This window comes from Desarmillaria tabescens (genome assembly GCF_030435595.1).
Source record: "Desarmillaria tabescens strain CCBAS 213 chromosome Unknown EV420scaffold_18, whole genome shotgun sequence".
Lineage (NCBI taxonomy): Eukaryota > Fungi > Basidiomycota > Agaricomycetes > Agaricales > Physalacriaceae > Desarmillaria > Desarmillaria tabescens.
The window spans coordinates 292,626-319,043 of NW_026848317.1; the positions used below are offsets into that span (position 1 = coordinate 292,626).

A 26,418-nucleotide genomic window follows, 5' to 3' on the forward strand; every position below is an offset into this window, starting at 1 on the left:
TTGTTAGAGTTGAATTTACAGTAGAAGTACGCGAAACGAATACACACCGAACTAGAAAAGTTCTGTACCTGGTGCCAAGGTAGGACTTTGTGAACGGTGAGTAGTGCAAACTACATCGCTTTGTGGATAGTCTCGAGTTATTTAAGGATGACAAAGTGGGCCACTGGTCAGCGACGAGCGCCGCGTCCCAAAAATACGAGAAAAGAGTCCGGGTCATCGTCGGTTGATCATAGAAGGAAGAGAACGAAGTTTGGACTCATGGTTGCCCATAGATCCCAACATGCACAAACAAAATCCTCATTCCTCCGTCCATCCGAACACAACTTGAGTTGACAATGATACGAAAATCTTGCCATGCAAGGCTTTGAAAAGATGAATTCCAACTACGCTTTCTTAGCCTTGATGAACATTCCTCCTCCGAAATACTTGTACTCTGCTTCCTGCGCCTCGTTGCCCGTATGTTCGATATACTCCTTCCTGCTGATCTCCACGAGGTCCGAAACGCCGCTCAAATGAAACTCGGTGGATCGTCTCACCCTCTTCCGGGCACCCTCATCATCATCATCGTCATCCTCCTCGTCCCCATTCCCTTCAATAACCTTATACACCGATATAATCGACTTAGGCTCCGAAGACTCGGTCCACTCTGAGTATACATGTTCCGTATTTTCGCGCAGGATCACGGGGACCAGCGACACGTCGAATACAGCACTGAGCGCAGCATATATGACAGCATCGACCCCTTTGAGGTACTCCTTACATATGCTGGATTGCCGATAGAGATGGCGGAGCGGGATGCCTATCTCTTCTGTCCCACTAGAGATGACTTTCTGAACTGCTTCAACGAGAGCCTGGACGTCGCTAGGAGAAGAGGATGGGTACTGGATCTCGTTGTCGTGTGGTGGCCCAGGCCGATAATCCTCTCCCATGAAATCCATCCGCGATTTTCCGCTCACGACATCGAGAGTCGAAAAGTCGTACTCCCCAGGAGTATAAGCAAGGCGCGACGGGCCAGTTTTCGGCGTACAGACGAGCACATCGTATTGGAGGATTAACCGTACACCCGACGTGACGGGCTCAACTTTATGCTCCACGTCGGTGTAGAATGCCACGGCTTTGAGATTGATGTAGGGCTGGGGCTCTTCGGCGCCGGTGATTTTGGGATGTATATCCACGACCATCTCCTCACCGTCGTGCCGGAGTTGGAACGCGCCGCCTGACCAGGATGTGTTGAGCGCGACTAGGACAGTGGCGTGATGGTTCTTCCCGTGGGTCGAGTCGCGGTGCCAGTCAAAGTGACCGCCTTCATCATACATCGCGAGCTTGTACAGCCGGACATCAACTTCCTTGCCCACGAATAGGGTCGCCTCTAGGACAGTCTTGAGGTCGAGAAGAAGGAAGTGAAGAGAGGCGGTATAATCCGATTTGGACGGACAAGTGATGTCTTTTCCACGGATCTCGCGTCCATCACGGTAGGCGGGGTCTGTGACCGTCTGGTCGCCCTTGCCGAACGAAGACGGCTCGCTTTGGGCGCGAATGGCATCAACATTCGGGGAGCCGAGTGTACCAAAGGGCGTGTCATTCGGGCCTCGGAACTTGCAGTCACCATTGAGGTAATCGAGGGTGAAGGAGACAAAGGGGCAAGAGACGACGCTGTTCAGGGCCTTTGAAACAGGTGAGTCGCGTTTCACCACGAGGCTTTTGTGGTGTTCTGTCAGTTTTTCAATGCTCTTACTGACTTGTACATAGGTCAGAATAGCATGTTCCGAATTTTCTGAGGTGGACATGGATGTAGATGCGGCAAAGAGGCTCCTAAGTCGGGATCCGCAAGCGGAAAATCGATGGCGGATACCGCACGTGATGGTACATATCCTCATCCCGTACCATCATCAACATCGTCTGTGAAAGGACAGAATGTGTATGTTAACGTTATTTTGAGTATTGTATAACATGTTAACCTGAACTTTTGATAGACCGGTATCACCTTCAAAAGCTACGCGTCGGCAAACACCCTCAACTGTGCAGTTTCAGCCCAGCCGACCCGCTCAAGAACGTAAAGCGCTCTCAATTACTCTCGGGGTGCACCAGCAGCCACGTCTCTCCTATTGCACGTACAAAACACGTACTGTTGCATAGTGTTTACCTTGGCCTCTTTGCTTCCGACCCTTTTCTATAATGACGAACGTTGCATTTCTTCTGCATGTTCTCTTTCCGTGGGACCCAGGCTTCCCAACCCGATGTACCTGCTTGCAAGCTTTAGGCGTCCCTGCTGTTTACGTAGGACATGCGGCGTTCATCCAGCTATATGACGATAACCGCATTTATCTGGACCTCGAACGCTGGTCGTGATATTCTTGACGGACATAGGGTATCTCACGTTTACGATTCATCGGAACGATCTCAAGTCGAAACTGCCGCTTAGATGTTCACTGTGTATCTCTATTGTGCGATGACTAATTCACCGAGGAAATAGACTTGGCTGCCTCCCTGGCATGGCACGAGCCTGGGCCGAATACTTTGCGTAAAATATCGACCACCGTATTCCAACTGATCTCCACCCCAAATCGCTTCATCTCCTTTTCCAGCCACTCTTTCGCATCGCAATCTTCTCCGCGTCGTATGCGTGTACATTCCAGCGGCCGTGCAATGTACTCGTACTCCACCGTACTCTGAAGGAGGATCGCCTCCGCATACGAGCCTTCGACACGCCGCAGGATGCAAGTGCACGCGTACACGAGAATAAAACTTATCTCAGCCCACGCTGGTGTTCTTTTCGCGAGGTTAGGTGCACTAAACTGATTGGTAGTCATTCGTCTTGACACCCTTGTTATAGAAAGGTTCATATCAAATAGGATTATATACGCTTCTCAGAACTGAGAAAATTCTTTCAAAAAAAAAAAGGAGAAAAAACCGGAGGTAGCGCGGGAAATGTCCTCGTGTTGTTATCGGTGTCAAACTTGTGAGACTTGGGACCCACGAAGAAGCTCTTTCTGGTACTATGCTTTCCGTTTAATCTGATCACACGGGCCTGCGGGCCGTTTCGAAAGCTTTTGGATTTCAACCGATGTTGCCGAAGAGATGATGCCTGAGGATTATCAGATGGCCACCTTTGAGCGGATAACTGACACACTCGCGGGACGCGAGGATTGGACCATCCCGTGAGGCAGTGAGTGCACGTCAGGCCAAGGTTAGGACTCGACTAGTCCTAGTTGTCTGAATTTAAAACAAAATATCGCGAATAACAGCCCTCTGGTGGCTTCCTGTTTACTTCACTCGTTCTTCCCGTATTCACATCAGCCACCGTGCTCCATCTGATCTCCACATTAAATCGCTTCATCTCAGCCTCCAACCACACTTTCGCGTCGTACGCTTCCCTCGTTCCACTTTCTGGGATAGTACGTGCAGTCCTGCACTTTCCCAGCGTCCTCTTCTTCTTCCCGACTGTGTTGGAGGAGTATAGTCCTCACAGATGCGCCTGGTATGCGCAGCGTCACACTCGAGGACACGTACAAATCTTCGCGAACAGAGGCGACGTCCAGCTCGTAGGCATTGAAGAGATGCGCTTTCCTCTTCTTCCCTAAAAGAGCGTTAGCCGATTGCCCCGTGAGGTCCATATCTATGGGACCCTGTAATTCTGGCGCGTCCTCGATTACCCACTTCTTCGCGACGTCCGAACGGGATGAAGTATCCGCCGAGCTTGAAAAAGGGAACGAAAAGTCCGTATTGGATTAGCTATATAAGACGTCAGCAAGTAATCGATGAAGACAAGAAATAATGCCGACTTCGCACCATGTTTCCTTCGTAAGGGCTGGTGCTTCAAATTTAATCGTAGTCATCTATCGAGGTGAGTGTTTTGAAGACATATTCTTTATAAACCGCTTGGTATACTTACCTTTGTGAGATCAAGATGGAAAGCCACAATCAAAATCAAGTCCGCGGTGTGTCCATCTTTGTTCGTTTCTTACGATAAGCTGACAGATCCTTTCCAAATGTGAAAGACCATCGGTCTCTTTTTGTGGCTGCATATTCGGATCTCTCATTGTGCGCTCTCTTCTTATACAGCTGCTGTGCACCGTGCACCGTGTTCCAAACATCGCTTATCTTAATGTATGACCGTCTCAATGCATTTCTAAGTCCCGCCTACCCTCGCCTACCTCTCAATCATTTCTCTGCAGGTGGTCAACACCAAAACCCTGCAATCGTAACGCTTCATTATACATTGTATGTGTAAACCGTGTTTCATTATATTATTCTATAGTACTTAGATATAAAAATGATAGACAAGACTTGATAAGCGGGGAAGAACTGTGAATGATAGAAATCAAAGGCTATTCCTGTCAACATGGCTGGACAGCGGTAGAGACGGATGCATTGATAATGGTCGATCCGTGGGCTCATTAGACGGTGGCATAGATTTGACAATCTTCGCCCGCTCATCAGATGTGATAAGCTCCATCCCAAGCGCCCAATCACTTCTCCGGGTCTCGTGAATGAGGTACTTGACCATCTCCATTCTACGCGGGTACTCCTTCAATGACCCTTCGGCCTCTCGCACAACACAGTCATACATCTGCAGACATCTTGTCGAAGAGTTGCAAAGAGCTAAGAGAGCCACGGTGCACAGCAGCAAACATGCGATAAGCAAGCTCCCTACCGTTGACGCATTACCGGCGAGAGCCGCCGATGAGTAGACCAAAAGCGTAGCCAACCCTACAGCGAAGCTCTCCCCAGAATGCGGTTCGCGCAACCACTGGCCTGCTGTCGCAGTCTTTAGGTCATTTATTGTCCCTTGCAAACGAACCCAACGATCCTGGCTCAGGAGCACGAACAGATCATCGCGACCCTCTTCTTTCGCCCCCTTCCAATCCTCTCGGCTTCTGCGCTTGATAACGACCACGTTGATCCATCTAGCGAAAACGAGTGTCACGAGGACCGCTAATCCCCACCAATCTCTGATGGCTCCCAGGAGTGTAAAAACGATGACGGCGAGTACCGGGCAAAGAAAGTATAGCACAGCCGCGCGTGCGCCGGCGAAGTAAAATGGGGATAAATCTTTATCCCAAAGGGGGATTATCAGCGACTTGTGGGAGGGTGGTTTTAATGATACCTCGGCTGTAACGAGGCAGCCCGTGCGACTAATGTTTTGTAGGTATCTGACCGTAGCAGGATTCTCGACGCGGAAAACGTTGCCCTTGGTCATCGAACCAGTCATTGGATATTCACCACGATTGACTTCGTCGGCGGACTGCTGTTGATGCATACCTGGTGCAAGGACAAGAATGTCGAGGTACGAGGCCGTTCCCATCAGTGCTGTCCTCTGAGCAACAACAGAAAGGTCTGCGAGGGCAACGAGCCCAGCGGCCTGGAGGGTGAGAGACCCTGACATGGAGGACGTGCTGAGCATGGAGAGCGTCAATCGGACGTCAGGCAAAGTGTAACAACTTGAAGTTAGAAACAATAGGTTTATGTGGTGGCGAAAGCTCGTTAGAAGACAAGATTTAAAAGTAAGTGCTTTGACGTTGACCCTGGGTAATTACTAATATATTCAGGTAATACCATTGATGCCGAGTGCTTCTGTATGCAAATGAGAACATCAGAAATTTACGATGCAGTGTCTAGATTGATACGCGCCAAGCTCATTTCCTGAATGTTCCTTCATCAACTACAGCCCCCCGGCATCTGTGACGCTCGAGCTTTGAGATGTATTGCTGTAGGGCGGAGATCTCACGTGTTTGCAACCAAATTTTTATTGTCAGTGAATTCATACTCGTCGTCCAAAAGCATCCTTTGTATTCCAGCGCAATTGGGTACCGCATAGTCGGATGAGCCCGTACGGCATGGAGTTCTCCGAGTCGAGGCAACAAAATGATGCTATACATGAGCAACGCTGTAAGCTGTACATCATTAGTATCGCCTCGGTCTTGAAAACTCGTGTAAAAAATGCGAAAGGGCATGTTCGAGCTGTTAAGCGTCAAATTTCCTGATTGCCAGTCGGAAGAAGGCAGACCGGAAATAGCCGAAGCTGTTGTCTTTCGTCCCCATCATCTTTTGTCGTATAAGTGCTATAACAGATGTATTCTTCGCCATCATCACTTCTTACGAAGACCTTAGCTCAGTCACTGCCTCATACAGCTAAGGTACTTTCATTATACGCTGGCAGAACACGCTTTATTGACATGTTGCAGGCTATGCAGTGTACCGCATACGTGCTATACTACTCACAACTATGTTACCCTGTATTCAATTCAACAGCTCGAATCGCGAGAGCGTCCATTTCACTACAGCCTGGTCTGCTAAGAGGCTGTGAAAGGCCGTTCTTTTCGACAGCTTCACATTGCAAAGATGGAGCCGATTCTCCTTCCACGATCGCTTTTAAGATTCCTAACTCTCAATAACAGCACTTTTCTCCTTTATTTGAACTCGAATTCTAGACTTCTCACCAGTTTCCTCCCATGTTCAGGACTTCCACTATCTCAAGTCCTGTCACCCTCGAAGCTGCAGGGCTTGTCGCCCTCGCGGACCTCTCTGCAGCCACGGTAAGGACGGCGTTGACAGGGAGCGCCTCCTTTCTAGACGCACTTGTCCTTGTGCCAGGGATGCATAAACAACAGTGTGCCGATGAAGTCAATCACGGTGAATTTCCTATGGCTGGCGCCATGACCAGTGGATACGTCTTTCGCATTGAAAATCCCGCAGCTGTCAGCTACCTACAAAGCATTGGCAAAGCTGGCCACCTCGTCACAGCCCAGGTGTCCCAACATCCCTCCCGAAACAGCGATCTATCCCTTAAAAACCAGGTCTTCCAATCGTTGTTCACTACTGGCGTCCCCGCGACTCTTTTGTACCTCTTATGCCCGATATCAACTGTCACCGTTTTCGTATTTCTGGCCACCATTGGAGATTGGTGGGGGTGCACGGTGATAGGGATGTTCGTTTTGGCCAGGTTGATCAACGTGATCATCATCTGGCGGAGAAATAAGCCGGGGTGGAAAGGCGCGAAAGAGGATGGGGACGGTGATCTCCTCATACTACTGACCCAGGATCGCTGGGTACGTTTGCGGGGGACGATAAATGATCTGAAGACCGTAACAGCGGGCCAATGGCTTCGAGATGTTTCTGCTGTGGAGAGCGTTGCCGTAATGCTCTCCACAGTACTCGTTTATGCCGCCGTCATCCTCGCATTCAACGCATCAACAGTTGGGAGCTTGCTCCTGGCATGCTTGCTACTCTGCTCTGTCACATTTTTGACTCTGAGCAATTCTTTCACGCAATGTTTGCAAATGTACGACTGCATTGTGCAGAAAGAAGGAGAGCCAAAGAAGTACTACCGGAGGTTGGATATGGCGAAGGAAATGGTTGAAATGAGCAACAGAGATGACTGGGCTATTGGTATGGGGTTAGTTCATCCCAAAAGTGGACCTCACAGAGTGGTTACCGTTGTGTGAACAGCAAGTCTGTTATCATTGGAGACTATACAAGGTGATTTCGTCCTTAATATACCCTATACAACGTCATCGTATTTTGTATGTTATCATGTCTACCGTTTTGCTCGAGATGAGACTTGACAAATTTTTAATTATAAAATTTACCCTCTCAGCTATTATATGTTTCCCTTGAATAATAAGTTCCTGGTCCTGCAGTATTGATGCCCGCCGATCCAAGCACCCCTTTGAATCAATGTACCGCTCGTTCCGTATGATAGTGTCAAACACTGAGTATCATAGGTGTGTCGAATTCAATGCCATCTGAATATTGATTGTTGTACTGTTCTCCTTTAGCGATGACACAATGCCTTCTAAGTAAGACAAATACAACATTGGAAGTCAGTATGATTCCTCGAAGATGCAAGCTAGCCCTAGCGACGAGGAACAAAGACGCGAAATGTTGATGAATGAACCGAGATAGTCAGAGCTGAGAGCTCGGTCCGGAAGTTCCGAGATACTTATATAAAACTTATATAAACCAATTATAAACTCTTGGAACCACCATCATGGCCACCGCGGTAGATGAATATCTGAACCCTAATCTTCTGGTTGCACTGTCCATCAATGCATCAAGGCCAAAGTCTTATCTGGACGTCTATGCTCGTTTCTTTCAACTCTCTCATCTCAGACTTCAGAAGACCTCATTCTGACAGTGTCCGATTCGACATCCTTCTTCATAGATGTCTTTCCCCGAGTTCTGGATGAAGAGGAAAACGCCAACGTTATTTCCGTTGCCTCCCTAACTATGCTTGCGACAGGTGCATTGCCACGGCATTGGAACGCGATTATCCTGGAGCAGCGTTTCTTGCCTTGGTTTTGATCATCCCTGCCGTCGTGGATACCGTTGCACGACATTTGTTCCGAAGAATCTCCCAAAGGTGTATATGACAGAGGAAGATATGTACATGCAGACTTGCGCACAAGCGAATACCCTTCATGCGACTATGACGAGGATGAAAGATAGTGCCATGCAAACTGGCAACAACAAGGCTTCGACAGTCCATTTAGTTGGATAGTACCTTTCCAGCGTGACCGCTTCTGATTTCACCGTTTGTAGTACAACGCAAGTAATAATCTGCCTTTCTATGTATCACACTTTCTAATTTTTTCGCTGGTCTATGTATCTTACGGACAAATAGAAAGTGCAGATTGGACAGTTTAACGAAGGCTGTCAAGTTCCATCATTCTCCCTTCGTCAAAGGACTTTTCAAATGAAGGATAAGGGGTCATATAATGATATGTAGATATATTGCCCTGTCATACACTGCCCTTCATGTGGCGTTCCCACAGGGGAGGTCCCCGACATCCCAATTTCGTATGGTCTTGACCGCCGCGCCTTTCGACCAAGATCCTATGCGTTCTCCGCCAATATCGTCTTCCGGAAACCAGTCCAGAAACTAAACGAATGAAACTTCCGCATTTCAGAGGTAGCCCTCTCCTGGACCTTCCACCGCTTCCTGGTTGTCGTGATAAGTACGATTTACCATAGAAAGATAAGGAAACGTACGACGTTGTGCCATGGTTGTGATTCATAGTCTGTTTGTGACATAGCAAGGTCACTTCCATGCTGTTCCGTAAATACTTTGTCTGGATATGTCCTGTGGAGCAGAATCGATGGTGAGCACCAGGACAAGTAGAATAACAAGACGTACTCGAGAGGCTCAGTTCCTGCTGAGACGGAATATCTCCGTGGTGCTCCATCATGAAATCCCTCCTTTAATGGTATAAAGCCAGGTAGTACGGTAACACGGACATCGCTGGGTATAGGCTGCGCTGACGCTTCCAAGAACAGGAGAATAAGGAGCGCAAGGAGCGAGGGGAGGTGTCGAAGAAGCATGTCAGCTGTGAGCAGAAGAACAGATTGGGTGTCTACTTATTAGATGGGAGAGCCTAAAATTGGAATACCCGTCAACCAATCCAGGGCTCGGCGATCATGGAAAAGCTCACACCCCCCCTGGAGACGCAATTCACAAGATGGCTATCATTGAATGATAGCAAGCTAAAGTGGAGAATCAGGGCCCATTGAACGTCTATTTAACATCAAGTCACCGCATGCTGAAACGTGCCGTTTGTGACGGAATAGACTGAACAGGAAGGACAAATGTTTATTTCAACTTGGCATATGGTACAGTTATCATGTAAAGTGAGTCTTTCGTCGGTCAGGATATCTTCTACCGATTCCTGACAAAATCAACGACAGAAAGACTCGAATTTGTAGAAGGCGGTCGAGGAAAGTCTAAGGTAGCCTCTCTCGCAACTGTCTCATGTCAAAAAAGATTTCATCTTTCGGGCGACGTCCTCGCAACCGAGGCTCTGAGTTTCTCCGGCGTTTCTTCGAGGTACTACCTTGAAGAAAGCCGTCCATCCTGAGCATTATGTTCAGTCCCTGTACGGCACACAGCAACCAGCATTTGACCTCCAGTTAGTTTTTAAGCGCTCCGTTAGCTTCTAAAAGAAAAGTATGCCAATAAGTATACATAGACTTCACCTAGAAATACATGGTACAGATTACTTAACCGCTGAAAAGCCTCGTGGACTGTATATCACTATCCTTTGGAAGTACAACCCCGTAATATGTAAAATGTTGCTTGTCCATATGCATGTATTGTGTTCCGGACCTTCAACGTTACAGCCCTTCCCCCCTTCGACTTTTTACATATCACAAGATGTTCGACGCACTCCGGATTGAAGAGAAGTATTCTAGAGGCGTGCCTAGACTGTTTTTCGGCTTTTAGACGGATTAAAATCCGACGCGTTGCTGTCCAGCACGTGATCGCTTCGTTTCTATTTTTCACCGTCGGTTCGCCATGTCAGGGATATGGACCCGGCCGTTTCTTAATGGGACCCGGCGCGGTAACACCACCACCACCAAGCCTCACCAAGCTGCCCGCCAAGCCATCCAGCCTCCGAGGAGAGCTTCCATATCATATCGTCCGACGTTATAGCGACAATATTCCCCGGTCCTACCTCTCGCCCATACATATCCATTAACCTCCTGCAAATGAGAGCACTGCATGTTTAAGAAATCTTGAGCCTGTAAGACCTATAAGCTTGGCCATATGATTACAATAAATGTTCAAACATAAGTCACAACATATCAAAAAAAGAAGACGAAGACTATCCATCCATAAGCCTAATCCCCTGTTAACACACCTTTCACCCCGCCACTCTGAGTCCTCCCCCCATCTCTTCCCCGACTGTTGTTCATCTTCAAGCTCAGGCCCATCGACTGCCTCCTCTGCCGTTCATGCGAAACATCCCCCCGTCCACCTTCCTCCCCACCAGGCGCCGACGGAAAGTTCACCATCGGAACAGGTACAGGAACCTGTTTCTTCTTCCCCTTCTTCTTCTTTGCTGGAGGAGGAGGAGGCGGGGGCATGGCTGTCGGCGTAAGCACAGGATCCACCCACTCCTCGTCATCCTCCATGTCATCAAGTGCTTCAACAAACGCACCGCCCTCCTCCGCCTTGGGCCGTTCATGCAGCTTAATTGAACCCGGGGGATCAGGTAACTCAAACTTGGACCCTGGACCAGGCGTTATTGGATCAACAGGATCCTCTTCAGTATCCAGCTCTTCGCTCTTAGTTCTCGAGGTCGAGGCACTACTGAGATGTGCACTGGAGGTCGAAGCGGACCGGGTGTCCAGCTCCCGGTCCTCATCCTCACCCTCCTCCTCCATGTCCATGTCCAAATCATCCGGATCGGAGATACTCTCCAGTCCCATGTTATCATCGGAATCAGAGGGCCATGTCGGTGGCTCATCTTGCACAGCAAATATCGTACGAGGTAGCTGCATCTGACATCAGAGACAATATTCAAAATGGAAAAGGTCAAACTCACATTACCCACTCGGCTTCTAAAGTCGATCCAATCAGCCTCATCTCTGCACAAGAAGCCTATCAACATGCTCGGGTCCAGCCCACTTAATGGCATCTTCCGGACACGCTCGCAGTGGAACGTCTTCAGCTCCGCGGCGCTGTAGGCGTTCACAAAATGCTCTTGCAGTCGGTCCAAATTCCCTTCTGTCGTGTTTTCACTCTGGTCGATTTCGGACAGACTTTGGTACTGGTTCGACGACGACGACGACGATCCAGACTCCGAGAACTGATGCTGCAAAGGTGATGGGGAGGTCGGCGCATGATAAGAAAATGTCGAGGATCCGGTGCGAATCGACGAGGAAGGTGACGTAGGCGCACGTTGGTGGCCCGCTGACGACCCTGTTGACGATGATCCCCTCTTGGCTCTCTTCCGATGATCTGCTTCAATGTCCGGTGAACTAGCTTCTGTAGGCAACCTCAGAGGGATAGCCGGCCTCGCATGATGAGGGTCCAGATAAAACAGGTTATCGGCCTGTGAGCCCACGAAATAGTATGACGAACTCGGACGGCCACCGGCAATGCCGACGGACTGGGGGAAAGTATAGAGTAACTTGGGTGACCTGTTAGTAGTGAAATCGGGGACGAAACAGGGAACATACTTTTATGGTATCATAATAAATAGGATTAACCCCATCCAATCCGAGTCGTATACCCAATAGAAGTAAAACAGGCCTGTCTCCCCACTGTGCAGGAGGCTTCCCATGGTGGTATCTCTGACGTGAGCTGTACGATGCCTGAAATACATCACTTTGGAAAAGCACTCCATCGGTCCCCACAGACACGCCCATTCCCGATTCTGGAAACGCCCGGACTAAAGCCCTAAAGCATGCTATATTAGACGGCTTGAACAGTTGAAAATAGCATCTGACGCGTACTTGATGGCACCGGCAGCAGTACTGGGACCGAACCACTGTCCAACATCCTTCCCCAATTCCTTACCTGCCAACGCCATTCGATGAACACTGAAAGGAGCTTCAGGAGCAGGCGTATCCAAGAACCATGTCACGATCTGCACGTAGGTCGCATAGTCCGCTGTGTGTACTGGATGCGGCGGTCTCCGCCAATCTATCAGGCAAGGTCGATCAGCTTCAATAGTCGCGAGAGTCAGGACGGCACTGACCGCGTCCCAAATGAAGATGAACCAGAGCATTAGCCAACAAACTTTGGCCGGTCCGTAACATGCAACCCCAACCAGAGTCACTCGTCCAACCCTTCTCCCCGCCCACCATAGATCCCCAATTCCACTTTTTCACCGTCGCCGTAGGGCTACTGGCGCTAGAGTCTGATTGGTATGAATTGTACTCAACGCTAAGGTCGCCGAGGCGCCCGTCTCTTATCGGGGTAAAGTGCGAGCGGTATGTCAACCAAACTCGGGAAGTGAAATCAGCATAGAAAACCGGAGGCCAATGAGCGCCGGGATGCTTGGCAGGTTGCGAAGCAGTAAGGGAGACATCAAGAGATGAACTGGATGATGTTGAAGAACGAACAGAGGGAGAATGGCGGCGGGAGTCGATTGAGCTACGCCGCCCACCTGCCGACGGTGCTGGGTATGAAGGTGGTGGTGGTGGCTCATAGCCCGGATGTTGGACGCCCAGTAGCCAGATGACGTCGGTACATTTATCAGGAGTGGCATCGCTATCGAGGAGGTAGCGCATAGCTTTGTCAATGTGGCCTTTCCCATGCTTTGCTACATTGAGCAAAGCGGCGGTGCCAGAGAGCTTGTTCGGGGGAGATGTTCCAGGAGCGCCAGTATTGGGAGTGGAATGATGAGAAAGAATTGTAGGTAGGGAAAGATCGGTAGTTGAAGAAGAATTGAAAGTGTGCGAAAACCAGCCTGATAGCCGGGTGGGAAGGTCACTCATTCGGGACGATGAAGGAGAGCTCGGGGCGTAAAGCGAGGCACCGTTATACTGCATATCTGAGCTTCCTGGCCGTTCAGAACAGTGTCCGGGAGCGTGGTATGTTCATTGGTTCAACAATGACTGGTGTTTCCTCCCGTTCGACGGCCAAAGGTATCCCAGGCACTGGTTCCTTCTCCCTCTCCCTCTCCTTTCCACTGCTCAGAAATTTGCCTGACTTTCTCGAATGGTGGGAATGTTTCGACGACGAAGGAACAGGAGCGGGTTCTGCTGAGGAGGTCGAAGTGGGACTGTCCCCGTCCTGGCCACTAATCGGATCACTTCCAGATTTTGACCTATCTCGACTGGACGGTTTGTGCAGGAACTTGGGAAGTTTGGGACCATGATGTGCAGCAGAAGATGATGGAGATGTGTGGCGCGAGTTCTTGTTTGACATGAATCAAATTCTATACTTTCAGCGTCAATTCTCAATGCAAAATGAACGCTTGTCGAAGGTAGACACACCGTGAGCTAAGCGTAGTCTGTGTTGTCGTGGTCCAATCTAGGTACAGAAACCTGCTGATAAAATGCCACATTAATTTGATACAAAGGCCGCATAAATCAGTCTCTCACATGCTACAACAAAGAAGAAATTGGACGTGAACGCTGCAAATATTCGATGAGACTGGATTTGATACGGCTGCCTCTTGAGGGCGTTCTGTGGGATTTTGACCGTACTTGATGCGAAATTCTCGGTATCTCAGCCGACTCTTGGTCCTATTCACGCTTCAGGCGAGGTTGACGACGAGTAGAACGAAGTAATATGGACGGAGGAAAGAGGTGTGACAAAGCTGTGACGTGACAGCGCTTCGCCCTGACGAGAAATCCCCCTAAATAAAATACAGACAAATACTGACATCACTTCCAGGGAAATCAAAGCGGATCCTCTCAACGACTCCACTACAGACGTCCAAGGCCACCAAGCTCGATGCGACATTGCGGAACAAGAACCTTCCTCTCCCTCAATGAATGCCACCAGCAAAGTGCAGCTCTCACATTGCTCAGTAAGCAATGGCCTTGAGGAACCTTCCAGTCGCCGGAGAGCGTTCTCTCGGAATTTCAAAGGTGGTCACTTGTCCCCCAGTACTTTTCAAATCGAACGGATTTTGCCATCCTAATAAGTAACAAACCTTTGGAAGGCTACGCATGGTATATTTTAGAGCCGTACTGTTTTGTAAGTACTAGGCCATAGGCTTGGGCTGACGAGTCTGTTTCCTCTGTCAAGCTTCTACTTGCAAGTACCTTCTCGTATAAAGAGGGATTCGAATTTGATCCAGATCCACGAGGGATCTCGTGCAGCTGTTGTGTAGCATGTTGTAACTTCAATCAACTTCTTTTCTTACCAACATGCCATCACTTCTGTGTCTTCCAAGTTCTTCGTAGTGCACTAGCTGAATTTGTCCAAGAGGGAAATCCCTGATCCGGTGACTGTCCAAGGCAGGTTACGTCGCCAAATTGGCCATCGGAATGTCGCTACCTATGCAAACATTCATTAGGCAAGCGTTAACTCCGTAATACGTAGACCCGTTTATGCATGCCTGTAATTTTAGCGCAGGATAATTATGTATTGCACGACTAACAAAATGACAGTTCGAATGTATCCACCCAGAAGATTACTTAAAAGTCAGTACATTAATCAACGTCGAGGTTATGTATAGACGCACGCATGCGAGGTTCGACCTTCGTGCAGTTTCATGCATTCATGTTCGGAACTCTTGTTTTCTTCTATGCGAATCAGATACTAAGTTTCACATGTAAAATGAAAGGGTGCCATGCAACTCACCTTAGGTCTCGGGAAACTCCTTAGAATTCTCAGAGGGATATTCTTCTTCAAATACAACTACAGGATTCAGGCACTATCATTTGGCTGGATGAGGCTCAAGGGCTTGTAAGGGATGACCTTACAATGCAACATGAGAAAGGATGGTCGGCTCGTCATTCTGGACCGAACTTGGAATCTCCATGGTCTGGGCTCGGGTTGAGCATTGCATGAGACCATGAAAGTCGGCTCCGAGACGCGGTTCCTCGTGTCGTAAAAGAAGTAGATGCATCTCCGTAATAAAGATGAAAACACCTAATTATTGACGCAGCAGACAGACGAATAGTATGTAGCCATGACGTAAAAGCAATAGGTGTTTGAGGAGATGAAACGTCTCGCAAGGATGCTGGCAGTTTTTTTCTGGATCATTTTCCGGATTCAATACTGAGTTGACGATAGTAAAAGGAAAGATTACCGTACAAAGAGAATTATTCGAGACGCGTAACAGTTCACCTGTCGATTCTCATGAGACGATGAGACGATTGTCCTAAGTCCGGGTTTTTTAGTAGAAAATCCCACTTATCCGAATATCTACCTTTTCAGCTGATACAGTATGGTATCTCTGTCACGATTTCAATAGATTTTGAACTTGGAATAGCACCGTAAAGCGTACCATGCCCTACCAGCCCTGGATGCTGATGTGTAGTTTTGCCAGGCGTGACCGGCTAAGACAGTGAAGGATGTCTGAAGGAAGAAGTTATGCATTGTTCTTCGGGAGGTAAGATGCACTTACATTTACCTGCGTGCAGTCGTAGGCAATAGTAAGTAATATTGTAACGTGCAGTCAAAAGCAAGGAGGAGGAGGCTCGGACCGACCATCCGATGCCCCACGGCTGCAACCGAAGATGACAAATCGATCCTTCCTTCTTCCGTCCATGTCATTGACATTATTTCGCCTGACCGCCTCGCGCATCTCTCACCTTCGCCGACAGTTCTCAAGTTCTATGGCCACTGCTAGCACCGTCACTGATTCATCTTCGAAACCGTCAGGACCCATCGAATCTTCCATACGAGAAAAGGTTCTATCTTTCTGTTGAAAACGTCCAACAGCATCTCAGGGAGTATTTAGCTGACGAACCTTCTTCAACCGACTTCGCTATACATAACCAATGATTCCTGGCAGGTAGGCTTTCTGCTTGTTTCCATCTGTCGTCTAATCAAAATATTTCTTTACCTTTCCGATTCATTTCCTTTGGCCTGAACGTGCGTCCGAAAGCATCGTCACCACGCCGCCATGCGTGACCATAAATCCGACGGAGAGCCAGAAACTCGTGCGTCTTTTAGCAGAACTTCAGATTAACATCTTTAACATATTCTGGTTTCGTAGATTTCACGATAGACGTCACCTCGAATGTTTTCGAAGGCAAGGTCTGTACCACAGTTTTTTGTATACCTATACCGTGTCCAACTTTACTTATAGAGCACGATGCAACGTCACCGCATGATTTACTCTGCACTGTCAACGGAGCTCGCAGAAGGATTGCATTCGCTCAGTTTGAAAACCAAGTCACAAACGGAGGCTGAGAAGCAAGTAGTTACATAGCGAGCTCGGAGCAAATCCAATATCGTTGTGGCATGAAACTTGGGTTCCGATGATAGCAAATATCATGAAGAACATATTTCAACCAACGTTTGTTGACTTGCGCATCTACATCGCTGCTACCGAAAGCCTGTGCAAAGCGCCTGCCCGATAGCCAGCAAAACCAGGTGACTGCAGAGACGATATACTCATCCTCTAACACCTTAACAGACGGGCTCGTGCAGGTAGGCTCATCACGAAGTCCCGAAACGTGTGATGCGCCAGAACCTAGCATGTCATAGCGGTCAACACAACATCAATGCACAGTCGAATTGAACTGCACCCGAGAATATTCCACAGCGTAAGGCCCCAAGAGGGGCTCTCCGTCCACACTATCGATTCCCAATCAGCAAATCAAGACTTGGCAAAAATAAGAACATCAACTCACCTCGAAGGACTGAACTCCCAGAGGCGCCCATCTAGCCAAGCCAACTCCTCCGGCCACTCCTTCCCGCAAACCACGTAATCGTACTTCGGCAACTCAATCTCGTAACCCTCCAAGACATGAATCGCAACAAGACGGTCCAAAAACGCCCATTCGCGCTGGAACTCTTCTCCTTTCATCCACAGCTCCAACCTTGAAAGGCATTCACGCCATATATCCAGTGTTCCATAGAGTTTCGCCAAATTCCGAAGCATGCTTTTGTGGTGACCGTATGCGAGAAGTCGGACAAGGGCGAAGAGAGCATCGATATGGAGAGCTCCCTCCTCGTTCTGATGGTGCTCCAGCAAAGCAATGGCGTACAAGTCTGCCAGCTTGCTGGCCTGTATGGGTCTATTTCTACGCGACCTCGTTTGGGGCAGAGCCTGCGCACGGAATTTATCGTAGAGGGCGGGCATACCTCCATATTCATGGAAGGCCCCATAGATCCATAGGGACCCGCTCGAGAAAAGGGACCACATGAGGAGGAAGATATCCCCTTCCCAAATCGACCTCATCTTGGAGGAGGTAACACCGGCAGATATGGGAGCAGAGCTGTTCGTTTGCAATCCGAGGTAGGTTCTGTCGGATCCACCAAGAATGTGAACCCAACGTCGCGAAGATCTTTTGTATGGACTTGTCGTCATGCCCATCCAACGAAAACTCACCAGAGGAGATAACAGAGAAGAGGTATTCGAGGGTTATGCCAACCGTGGAATCATCCGCGTCCCAGAGGATCCGATTCACTCGCGTAAAGACGACGAGGGTTGTATCGATCAGCTGCTCCCGTTCCTTATATGCAGGGTCACCAGGCTTCACGGAATCTGATTGGAATAGTCCCCTCTATAGGAGCGGCAATATTTTCAGCAGAGTTCGAAGCTGAGGCTGTACCACAACAGGGGATATCTCCATAGTACGAAGGAACACCCATCTCGCTGAAAGTAAGGAAAGGATAATCTCCCGCATTTCGTTCGTGGGCTTGACGATCGTGGTAATAGTAACCACCTCCTCTGGGTCGCTCGCTGGGGCGGCAAGAATTCGGATAAATTGGAGTTCCAGAGCATCGTCAATATACGCCTTTTCCAAAAGATATCGCCAGACCGAAGTGTGTAGGTAAAGCGAGCTACGAAGCGGACTACGGAGTATACCAAGGAGGTGGATCGACACACTGGAAGCACCCACAGACCAGTTGCAATGAAGCACAGACTTCAATTGCTCGCTGGAGCACCGATCTATGAGTTTGGACATGCTCCATGGAATCTCGGAGAGAGCGCATATCTGCATAGCCGCTCTAACATAAAGCTCAGCTAAGGCTTCAGCAGCAGCGCCAGACGATATGTGGGGAATGACGAGTTGCACGTGAGTATTCAAACCCGCTCCGAAGGTTTCAAGGGCATGATCTGGTAAAGAGGTCATGCTACCGAGGGTAACACCAGCTAGCGATTGCAGGACAATCTGGTGGACAGAAACATTTGATGTGGAGGTGTACAGCCACATCAGCGCTTCGGCATCTATCTTGTCTGTATTCTTCAAGGCATGATCATGCTCCGCTTCCTTTAGGGATGACGGGAGTGATACACTCGGAGTCAACGACAACACAGGAAGGGTGACTGCTCCCTTCGCGACCGATTCTGTGCATGAACTGAGCGATGAAAAATGTGACCCTGCGCGCGAACCGATATGGTCGGTAAAGGTAGAACGTCAATGGCGTCTTGTACGGGCAGTGGGGATGAATGAGAGGCAGTACAATCGTGAAGATATAGGCGAATAGAGTTGCAACACTCATGAGCGCCACAAGCCATGCTACTTTCATGTCGAGAGAAAATAGGAATATAATAAGGCCAATAAGGAACAGTGCTAGTGAGGCATGGAGGAGGACCGGGAGGAGTCCAACGATCATGGGAACTTGCCACATCTCCAGCCCTATGTATCGGGACTGCCGTATTCTGGCCCGATTGCGTGCAGAGCTATGGGAGACTGTGGCGACATATTGGTGCATCCATTGTTTCACCAACACAGCGACCAGAGCCGTGATAAGACTCAGGGATCAGACTGACAAACCACAGGCTGTTGATCCACACGTCTGAGCGGTTCGGAGAAAAGTAATCCGTGGCAGATGATGGAATCAAAGGCTGGGAGCCATTTGTTGTCGTTATGAGAAGCTGAAGGAGAAGAATTGCGGACGCCTCGCCGTAGTTTGGCTGCAGATTTTGTGAAGTTTGGGCCACGAAGGTTGTCAATACCGCAGAAAAGAGACCAGCCTGGATGAGATGGTGTTACAACATGAAAACAAAGGAACTATTAGACACGCACGAACACCAGCAGGACGTCAATCGTGTCTCGGTACTCATCAAGCTTTTCACCGTCGAATGATACTGCCTCTTCAACATACGTCTGCCATACTCGGGCGTTGTCCGACATCTCTTGCCCATAGGGATCCATGGGGAAGCGCCTGGTATAATCTTGAGGGCTAGAGCCTGTAGGCATTGAATTCGACGTGGTAGACCATCCGGAGTGAAGACGTACCCATAGCCAGCCCACCAGTACGGTACTGGTATCTCTGCATTGCGAAGGTTACCGTCTTTTCGACGTTCTCAGCGATTCCTATCGAACATGTAAGACGGAGCCCAGCGACGACCCTATTAGAGTTTGTTCCTTATTAATCACTTGAAGTCATTGCCATCAGTGCCCTAGTTTCCAAGCCAAGATATTTCATCTGTTGACTCGGAATATACGTTATATGCCAACAGGCTAGCAGGAAAAATAGCGGTCATCAAAATTCCAGAGTCAGAGGCGGTGGTGGTGGTAAGAAGTCAAAAGTTCAAGATCACATTATTTACTAAGTTTTTGGCCCTAAAACTCGTAATAAACAAAGTTCCTTTACTTGGCTCTTCAACGGGCCATTTCAATGCCATCATATCCTTGATTTTTGTTTCCAAAAGTGTTGATAAATCATCAACAAATGCCATCCATGAAATTCGGTTCTATAGTCACATATAGGATAAGAATAAGCAAGATACTTGGAGAGGAGTGCAATTAAATAATAAATAGCCGAGAATAGAGCCACGAACGAACGAAGAAGTATAAGTCATGAACCGCAACAGTCCCCCCATTTTGAATGGCCGCTTCTACTCGTCCCTCTCTCTAGCCCCAGCCGAATGGTATCCGCAGCACTGGCTTCACGGATATGCAGCCGCCGAGCCTCTATCCGCTCGTCGTGCTCCCATCGCAAGACCACACGTCGAGCGATATATTCAAACACATCCGCGACACCATCTCCGGTCTTAGCAGACGTGTAGAAGAGCCTCGGTCCTCGATCCGGCGCAGACATTACGGATTCCTCCGGTGTTGTGTTCGTCGATGAAGATTGTTCCAGGGCAAACAAACTAGGTGTCATGGTAACAGCGCTCGTGCTGCTATTGCTCCCCGTGGACATATTTGTCAACCGTCGGGAACGCAGAATCGAAGCCCTTGGGGATGAATGACTGGATGGCGGTTCTGGTGACGACCTCGCAGATTGGTACACGTCAAAAAGGGATGACGAAGGTGTATGATAGATAGTAAGTGTGGTGTGAGTTGTCGTCATCGTGCCGCCATGGAAACGAGAGGAAGACTGAGAGCGACCCTTGGTGATTCGACCGTTAGGAGAATGTGAAGGCGAAGAAGGATGGTGATAATGTATGGATCGGGGCGACGACGGTCGATGGTAATATATAGGGCGTTCTGTCACTTGAGAGGAAGATAATTCGACGCCACTATCCGCGTCGTCGTCATCACCACCGTCTTCAATGTCAAAGTTTGTCGGTGTTTCCGGCCGCGACGTGGAGGGAACCAGCGTTTCAATGAAGCGCTGCGCCTCATCTCCGGTGACCGCCGGTTCTCCGATGGCAAGATCCATTTTATTACCAACAACGACGCAGCAAAAGTCTTCCGCGTCCTCTTCTGCCAAGGGTGCCCGCTCGCAGAATTCTTGCCACCACTTGTTCAATGACTCCATCGTCTGAGGTACATTTACGTCAAACATAAGTAGCGCAGCATCTGCTCCGCGGAAAAACGCCGTCGAAAGACTGCTAAAGCGCTCTTGACCAGCTGTATCCTGTTGGACATTCAGCATCACCTACCAAACTTTAGTCACCGACGCACCCATATCTGCAGAGTCACATACTCATCCTTCTTCGTAGGATGATGAACTGTCTTGGTGATAAAATCGGCGCCAATGGTAGCCCTGTAACCATTCGAAAATCGACCTGAAATATACTGTTCAATTTAAGTTAGGGTTCATCCTGTTCTGCGAATAATGTAACACTGAACCTGAGTACGAAGACTAGTCTTGCCTACACCAGAAGCACCGATAACTACAAGCTTGACTGTAAGCATTCCGTTGGTCGCTGCAGAGGGACCATGGAGGGAGTATTCAAAGAGAATTGTTTGTCAGAATTGAATCTTGATGGAGATCATGCTTGCGTGTGCTTGCCAAAGCCCCTTCGGACCGATGATCCGCTCCCACAAGGGAACCGAGTCAACGAACCCATTTTTATCAATGCCTGGAATGTTGCGGTGCCCCAGTATCTGTCCCCCTTTCATTTCTATAAGTGTTCCACTTGCCTTTCCGCGCTTAATCTGCAGTTTCTGAGGCCGCAAATTGTCACATCAGTATTCCATGCCTCAGGCTCCTGGCTCTGGGTATTGCGCGACGCGCGTATTGGCACAATATCGTTCAAGCAGGCTTAAACGTTGGAATTTCTTTGTCCCATTGGGTAACCGAGGAACTCTATCAAAGCATCCCACTGATTGGATCAAACTGTTTCATCACTGTCTGCAATAATTCTATTGTCGCGCCCTCGGCTGTGAGACTCCCTGAATCGACTCGCTCTGGCTAAATCGCATTGGCGAAAGCCTACCCATGACCCCGATCATCGAGCACCAAAAATTTCTCATCTCTCATACTTAGTCCTTGGGCATTTTGATCTCCCTAAAGATATAAAGGCACGGTGCCTCTCTTTGTGCCCGTCCACTTGTCCCCCCTTCTCGTGATGGGTTCACCAGATGTAAGCCTCGATTCCATAGAGACGGCACTCCAGCACATGAGGCTTGTTGGGGTACGTAGCTTGTTGGTCGTGGCTCATTCGTTTACTAACGTCGTGGTTTAGTATATGGACGGTAGATATCTCAGTGGATACCCTCTGCAGGACACTTATATCTTGCTTCTCTTAGTGTCCAGCGTCGTGTTGCTCTTATATGACTACGCTCTCACGCTTTCGCTGGAAGTCGACCTGGTGTGGCGTGCACCGTGGAGTCTTCTGAAGCTATTTTACATCGTGCAACGGTATCTGCCCTTCTTCGATACAGCCATCCTCGTACTCCACCGTGTGTCTTTCCTTTCCTCAACAAGTATTATCATGATCTTTATCCAGATCAATTCGCTCCTGAACTGAGTATACGCTATTGTCAAATCAGTCATAGCATGAGCGGATGTGAGTCGTCCCCTGGTCCCAAAGGTTCCCACTACTTCACGCGTTCGCAGGGATGTTCGTAACCGGAATTGCTATCTCAGAAGGCAAGTCCTGCTCAAGAGTAACCTAAACCTATCCTAATGTCCACAGTGATCCTCACCGCTCGTGTCTGGGCAGTCTGGGAATGCAACAAAAAGCTGACGTTCTGCCTTCCTGTGTTTTTTCTTTTATGCTGGGCCCCAAATTTTGCCATGATGGGTGTATTTCTCAAGTCGATGAAGTGTACGTCGCCAATCTTCTCTCAGCACTCTCGGCTAACCTTCGTAGTCGGCCCGGCACCTCTCCCAAGCCTAGGTTGTTTTGTGACTGCGAGTGACGACGTATTATATTTGTGTTGGACTTGCCTGATGATCTATGATGCTGGCAAGTTCCATCTATCAACATCGCACCTGAATGGGTCTGATGAGAGTCAACAGGAATGCTACTTTTGATGCTTATCGCGGGCGTGAGAGCATGTAAGAACGCACGTTTCCTTCGTCGTCGTACTTATTCTTATGCGTGTGGGACCTCGCAAAGATAAGACAGGAGGGGACTCCGCGCTGTTTAATGTGGTATTCCGAGATGGTATTTCTGCGCCACTTGCAAGGCCTGTGCCACTGACAATTTTGTATCTTCAGGTGTGATGTATTACGCCTATCTGTTCGGTGCGTTTTGCGCTTCGTCAACGGTAAGCGATTAATGGCCCCACAGTTATATCTGTTATCAATGTCGCAATGATTCTGAATTTACCGGTGTGTGTTTTCTGCATGTTTAGAATCATGGTTTACCGAAGAGCCGTTACCAGCGTGACCTTGTTCATCTTCTATCGTCGTATGTGGTTCGCGTCCTTCACATCGACAATGTTCTAATCACCGTAGTGCCGAGCGTGTAATTCATTCGCTCCTTACAAGCCGAGTCGTATTAGACATTCGAGCACAAGGAAAACAGACAGAGATGGATCAGACGATGTGCCTGAGGACACGATACTCCGACGATTGCACGAGCGTAGGGGTGTGGGTGACACAAACGGCGGAGGTATACCACGACAGCGTTAAATATGGGAATGATGACGCACAAATCGGAATGGGGTCCTAATGATGATTCCTGTGAGTACTTCGCAGTCGTCACGGCGTTATCGATATCAAACTTCAAATGGCTGTTGACAGTTAATGGCCCGAAATGCCGACCCCCAGCTACACATATCGATCAAGTATGTTCGGGTGCCTCGCTGGCTAGGCCCGACGGTTCATTATATTAGAATTCAGAAATAGGTCTATTTCAGCTCTAGTGTGTTTGTTATATGTGCTGCTTAGCAGGGTAAATTTCGACCGCAGCAGAGACGACAAGGCTGTCTACCAATTGCAAGAATGATCATTGAATGTCAGTCTGCGTGACTGATATTTCAACAGTCCGGCACGATAGAGTCTTTATGGGAGCTAATATCAGGACACTATATTTTGTGGACTACCAGAACCTTATCATGAGAATAACGGTCTTGCCCGTGTATGAACCTGCTTGAACGGCAGTTCCTTCATCTGGCAGATGTATGTGTCATGCGGTTTAGCTCCTGTGTGAAGTACGCGGTCTAGTCCATGATTCATAGCTCCTGCTTGTGTCAACAACATTCCTGATCTCCGTGTTGAGTTGCCATTCAGGGTAGCGAAGGTTCCCATCATCTCGTCGTATGTTTTTGGCTTGCTTGGCCTGATTTTGACTATGTACATTCTAGGTCAAAATAGGGTTCATCTAATGTTAGCCTCAGCGAAAATCACCTGTACCTCCATGAGAATACAAGCTAAATCTAGCGCTGCATCACGGACCGGCAAAAGTGTCTAAAATAGCGAGTGATTCTGAGTGAAGAGTTGATAATAACAAGTCCGCGTAAGTACAGCCAGTACAGACAGATACAACAATCAGAAAACACGACAATCTAGTAATGATGACCCGACGGGCAACTGCCCGAACCCTAAAACCCAAAGTAAACATATGCGCGGAACGTTTTTCAGTTAATCTTCAAAAGCTCGACTTCGAAAGTGAGAGTTGAGTTTGGAGGTATCACGGGTGGAAACCCGCGAGAACCATAAGCCTGGAACAACACAGGTCAGGCTAAGCTCCGAGACTGAATGAAATGAGAAAAACATACATAGTCAGCTGTAGCCACGAGGAGGGCTTTTTGCCCAAGTGATAGTTGAGGCACAGCTATATCAGTGGAGTCAGTGTCGCATCGCCACTAATGGATGGGACCCTACCCTCGTCCCATCCCTTGATCACCTTTCCAACACCTATCTCCGTCACGAAAGGAAGTCCTCTGCATTATATGGAATGGAAAATGATTTGGTTATCAGTTGAGTCGTATTTCAACAAATGCGTACCGATCCCGGCTCGAATCAAACTTCGAACCGTCTTTGAGAGTACCCACGTAGTGCATCGTCACTCTATCTGGAGTTGATGGCGTTGGGCCTTGTTCAGAGGGATATGAAAGGAGACTCACCGCCTTTTTTGGGAAAGCTTTTACCGTCACCGGGGGTAAGAGTCTCGATAATAACACCCTACAGCACGACGTTCAAGAAGCGCCAACAGCGAGGACAGGCATGAGGACATACCATACTATGTGACGATGCACCGACGACGAAGCAGAGAGAGGTGATAGGAAGATAGAGTTGAAGCACAGGATTCTCCCCTATATATAGGCGGAGTGCGGATCTTGATCCGGGTAATCGATCGAACTTTTTGTCTCTCAATCGAGGGGCAAGATATGGGGCACATTCGAGGGAGAAGGACCTGATGACATGTTCTGATAGAAGGGGGAGAGATAGGTTCTTTCGCGTAAAACGCGTCTCCGACCATGCCATTGACGCTATGTCGACGCGTAAAAAAAGTTATAGGACGTGCCTGGTGACGTTCTGGTCTTCATGGCGGTCCTTGATTAGTTATGTGGGTGTGTGCGGGGTACAACTATATTGCCCATATCAATGGACCAAACGTCTACGCATGCCAGATATTAATATATGATATGAAATTAGAAGAGGAGTGGACAAGCACCGATAAGATAAGGTCCACTTGGCCGCAGTCTTCATTTGAATAAATTGACCCTCCAAGCTTCATTGTGAATCTCTGAGGAGAAAACGGGGGAATGCATTCTCCAGCCCTGACTGTACTACAGGTCAGAAAAACCGTTTGCGCCCGCACAGCAGCCACAATTTCCCGATAGAAGGGAGTTCGGAGCACCGTGAGCACCTTTGGCGAACGAATGAGATAACTGATCCATGTTTACGAACCTGGTTGGCGTACCATTTACTTGGGGCCCGTTGAAGATCAGACGAAGCAGCTCCATCGCAGCTCCGTGAAAGTTCCGTTTTCTGGCGACAAGACGTAAAATGAGACCTTCAACGCTTCATTTGAACCCAGGGGGGAGACGATGGAGGTAATAGACTAACCATTTCAGATATGTTTATGTCGTACGAGATCATCTTTGGTCATGCAGAACAGTCATCAGGCTTCGTCAGCTTGTCAGAAGAGAGCACCAGGTCACATCCACATGTGGCACGTGCATAGGAGCCTTACGTTGAGATAATCGACATTGCACTCCAGACGCACACGAGAGTACCGGGATATCGATGGCGAATATCGTCATCACGGCTGTTGTAAGTTGAGCTGAGAATCCATCATTTATAGTTGCGCACAGAAGATCAATGACACTCTTTGCAAGCATGCGGAATATCACAACAACGGTCGGACCTTGGTACCTGCCCAAACGGATGAAGGATCATAAACAGAGATGCCGTTCTCAAGTATACAGTCACCCCATACAGAAATGATGACGATTGGAGCAGGGCTGAGGACATAA

At 48.7% G+C, this 26,418-nt stretch overlaps 10 protein-coding genes across 10 annotated transcripts; 3 read left to right on the plus strand and 7 right to left on the minus strand.

The window, feature by feature from the left end:
• Positions 1 to 295: 295 nt before the first annotated feature.
• Positions 296 to 1,787, minus strand: EV420DRAFT_1682270 (uncharacterized protein; the record flags this gene model as incomplete). Its single annotated transcript, XM_060479227.1, has 1 exon — positions 296 to 1,787. One exon carries the CDS (start codon positions 1,785 to 1,787, stop codon positions 384 to 386), a length of 1,404 nt encoding a protein of 467 aa, XP_060330521.1. The 3' UTR covers positions 296 to 383.
• Positions 1,788 to 3,932: 2,145 nt separating this feature from the next.
• On the minus strand, positions 3,933 to 5,491 carry EV420DRAFT_385963 (uncharacterized protein). Its single transcript, XM_060481938.1, has one exon. It carries the CDS (start codon positions 5,402 to 5,404, stop codon positions 4,322 to 4,324), a length of 1,083 nt encoding a protein of 360 aa, XP_060330522.1. The 5' UTR covers positions 5,405 to 5,491; the 3' UTR covers positions 3,933 to 4,321.
• Positions 5,492 to 6,024: 533 nt separating this feature from the next.
• On the plus strand, positions 6,025 to 7,912 carry EV420DRAFT_1748193 (uncharacterized protein). The gene is made up of 2 exons (XM_060480226.1): positions 6,025 to 6,137; positions 6,186 to 7,912. The coding sequence occupies exon 2, from the start codon at positions 6,453 to 6,455 to the stop codon at positions 7,443 to 7,445; it is 993 nt and encodes a 330-aa protein (XP_060330523.1). The 5' UTR covers positions 6,025 to 6,137; positions 6,186 to 6,452; the 3' UTR covers positions 7,446 to 7,912.
• A 983-nt stretch (positions 7,913 to 8,895) lies between these two features.
• EV420DRAFT_386121 (uncharacterized protein) lies at positions 8,896 to 9,506 on the minus strand. Its single transcript, XM_060481939.1, has 3 exons — positions 9,137 to 9,506; positions 8,992 to 9,082; positions 8,896 to 8,941 (listed from the first exon to the last, which is right to left on the minus strand). Exons 1-3 carry the CDS (start codon positions 9,319 to 9,321, stop codon positions 8,906 to 8,908), a joined length of 312 nt encoding a protein of 103 aa, XP_060330524.1. The 5' UTR covers positions 9,322 to 9,506; the 3' UTR covers positions 8,896 to 8,905.
• Positions 9,507 to 10,617: 1,111 nt separating this feature from the next.
• EV420DRAFT_1682278 (cysteine protease) lies at positions 10,618 to 13,780 on the minus strand (the record flags this gene model as incomplete). Its single annotated transcript, XM_060479228.1, is given in 6 exon segments — positions 10,618 to 11,274; positions 11,325 to 11,912; positions 11,962 to 12,181; positions 12,238 to 12,427; positions 12,483 to 13,285; positions 13,305 to 13,780. 6 exon segments carry the CDS (start codon positions 13,655 to 13,657, stop codon positions 10,618 to 10,620), a joined length of 2,811 nt encoding a protein of 936 aa, XP_060330525.1. The 5' UTR covers positions 13,658 to 13,780.
• Positions 13,781 to 15,937: 2,157 nt separating this feature from the next.
• Positions 15,938 to 16,429, plus strand: EV420DRAFT_1544332 (uncharacterized protein). The gene is made up of 2 exons (XM_060473231.1): positions 15,938 to 16,098; positions 16,149 to 16,429. Exons 1-2 carry the CDS (start codon positions 15,955 to 15,957, stop codon positions 16,278 to 16,280), a joined length of 276 nt encoding a protein of 91 aa, XP_060330526.1. The 5' UTR covers positions 15,938 to 15,954; the 3' UTR covers positions 16,281 to 16,429.
• On the minus strand, positions 16,407 to 19,899 carry EV420DRAFT_1544337 (uncharacterized protein). The gene is made up of 11 exons (XM_060473232.1): positions 19,606 to 19,899; positions 19,393 to 19,556; positions 19,141 to 19,340; positions 18,671 to 19,118; positions 17,971 to 18,633; positions 17,613 to 17,922; positions 17,047 to 17,578; positions 16,942 to 16,979; positions 16,706 to 16,886; positions 16,500 to 16,660; positions 16,407 to 16,447 (listed from the first exon to the last, which is right to left on the minus strand). The coding sequence occupies exons 1-10, from the start codon at positions 19,643 to 19,645 to the stop codon at positions 16,615 to 16,617; spliced, it is 2,622 nt and encodes an 873-aa protein (XP_060330527.1). The 5' UTR covers positions 19,646 to 19,899; the 3' UTR covers positions 16,407 to 16,447; positions 16,500 to 16,614.
• On the minus strand, positions 19,900 to 21,509 carry EV420DRAFT_1544352 (ras-domain-containing protein). Its single transcript, XM_060473233.1, has 3 exons — positions 21,391 to 21,509; positions 21,223 to 21,336; positions 19,900 to 21,175 (listed from the first exon to the last, which is right to left on the minus strand). The coding sequence occupies exons 1-3, from the start codon at positions 21,454 to 21,456 to the stop codon at positions 20,168 to 20,170; spliced, it is 1,188 nt and encodes a 395-aa protein (XP_060330528.1). The 5' UTR covers positions 21,457 to 21,509; the 3' UTR covers positions 19,900 to 20,167.
• Positions 21,510 to 21,629: 120 nt separating this feature from the next.
• On the plus strand, positions 21,630 to 23,677 carry EV420DRAFT_1544354 (uncharacterized protein). The gene is made up of 11 exons (XM_060473234.1): positions 21,630 to 22,178; positions 22,230 to 22,239; positions 22,294 to 22,446; positions 22,494 to 22,553; positions 22,604 to 22,636; positions 22,683 to 22,814; positions 22,860 to 22,955; positions 23,009 to 23,047; positions 23,109 to 23,156; positions 23,210 to 23,323; positions 23,377 to 23,677. Exons 1-10 carry the CDS (start codon positions 22,113 to 22,115, stop codon positions 23,269 to 23,271), a joined length of 699 nt encoding a protein of 232 aa, XP_060330529.1. The 5' UTR covers positions 21,630 to 22,112; the 3' UTR covers positions 23,272 to 23,323; positions 23,377 to 23,677.
• Positions 23,678 to 24,573: 896 nt separating this feature from the next.
• On the minus strand, positions 24,574 to 25,423 carry EV420DRAFT_1620785 (uncharacterized protein; the record flags this gene model as incomplete). The annotated part of the gene is made up of 6 exons (XM_060475611.1): positions 24,574 to 24,657; positions 24,715 to 24,770; positions 24,821 to 24,879; positions 24,944 to 25,010; positions 25,063 to 25,120; positions 25,421 to 25,423. The coding sequence occupies 6 exons, from the start codon at positions 25,421 to 25,423 to the stop codon at positions 24,574 to 24,576; spliced, it is 327 nt and encodes a 108-aa protein (XP_060330530.1).
• Positions 25,424 to 26,418: the final 995 nt, after the last annotated feature.

Bases quoted from the DNA above. Each gene is read 5' to 3' on its own strand.
- EV420DRAFT_385963 (XM_060481938.1), bottom strand. From the start codon at position 5,404: ATGCTCAGCACGTCCTCCATGTCAGGGTCTCTCACCCTCCAGGCCGCT.
- EV420DRAFT_1748193 (XM_060480226.1), top strand. From the start codon at position 6,453: ATGTTCAGGACTTCCACTATCTCAAGTCCTGTCACCCTCGAAGCTGCA.
- EV420DRAFT_386121 (XM_060481939.1), bottom strand. From the start codon at position 9,321: ATGCTTCTTCGACACCTCCCCTCGCTCCTTGCGCTCCTTATTCTCCTG. The intron at 9,083-9,136 runs GTACGTCTTGTT...TCTGCTCCACAG, and splicing joins GCAGGAACTGAGCCTCTCGA to GACATATCCAGACAAAGTAT. The intron at 8,942-8,991 runs GTACGTTTCCTT...CACGACAACCAG, and splicing joins CACAACCATGGCACAACGTC to GAAGCGGTGGAAGGTCCAGG.
- EV420DRAFT_1544332 (XM_060473231.1), top strand. From the start codon at position 15,955: ATGTCATTGACATTATTTCGCCTGACCGCCTCGCGCATCTCTCACCTT. The intron at 16,099-16,148 runs GTTCTATCTTTC...GGGAGTATTTAG, and splicing joins AATCTTCCATACGAGAAAAG to CTGACGAACCTTCTTCAACC.
- EV420DRAFT_1544337 (XM_060473232.1), bottom strand. From the start codon at position 19,645: ATGCAGAGATACCAGTACCGTACTGGTGGGCTGGCTATGG. The intron at 17,579-17,612 runs GTTACCTCCTCC...CGATTTGGGAAG, and splicing joins CTGCTCCCATATCTGCCGGT to GGGATATCTTCCTCCTCATG. The intron at 16,661-16,705 runs GTTGAAATATGT...TCGGAACCCAAG, and splicing joins GCGCAAGTCAACAAACGTTG to TTTCATGCCACAACGATATT.
- EV420DRAFT_1544352 (XM_060473233.1), bottom strand. From the start codon at position 21,456: ATGCTTACAGTCAAGCTTGTAGTTATCGGTGCTTCTGGTGTAGGCAAG. The intron at 21,337-21,390 runs GTTCAGTGTTAC...TAAATTGAACAG, and splicing joins AGACTAGTCTTCGTACTCAG to TATATTTCAGGTCGATTTTC. The intron at 21,176-21,222 runs GTGCGTCGGTGA...AATGTCCAACAG, and splicing joins ATGTGACTCTGCAGATATGG to GATACAGCTGGTCAAGAGCG.
- EV420DRAFT_1544354 (XM_060473234.1), top strand. From the start codon at position 22,113: ATGGGTTCACCAGATGTAAGCCTCGATTCCATAGAGACGGCACTCCAG. The intron at 22,637-22,682 runs GCAAGTCCTGCT...TAATGTCCACAG, and splicing joins CGGAATTGCTATCTCAGAAG to TGATCCTCACCGCTCGTGTC. The intron at 22,956-23,008 runs GCAAGTTCCATC...GAGAGTCAACAG, and splicing joins CCTGATGATCTATGATGCTG to GAATGCTACTTTTGATGCTT.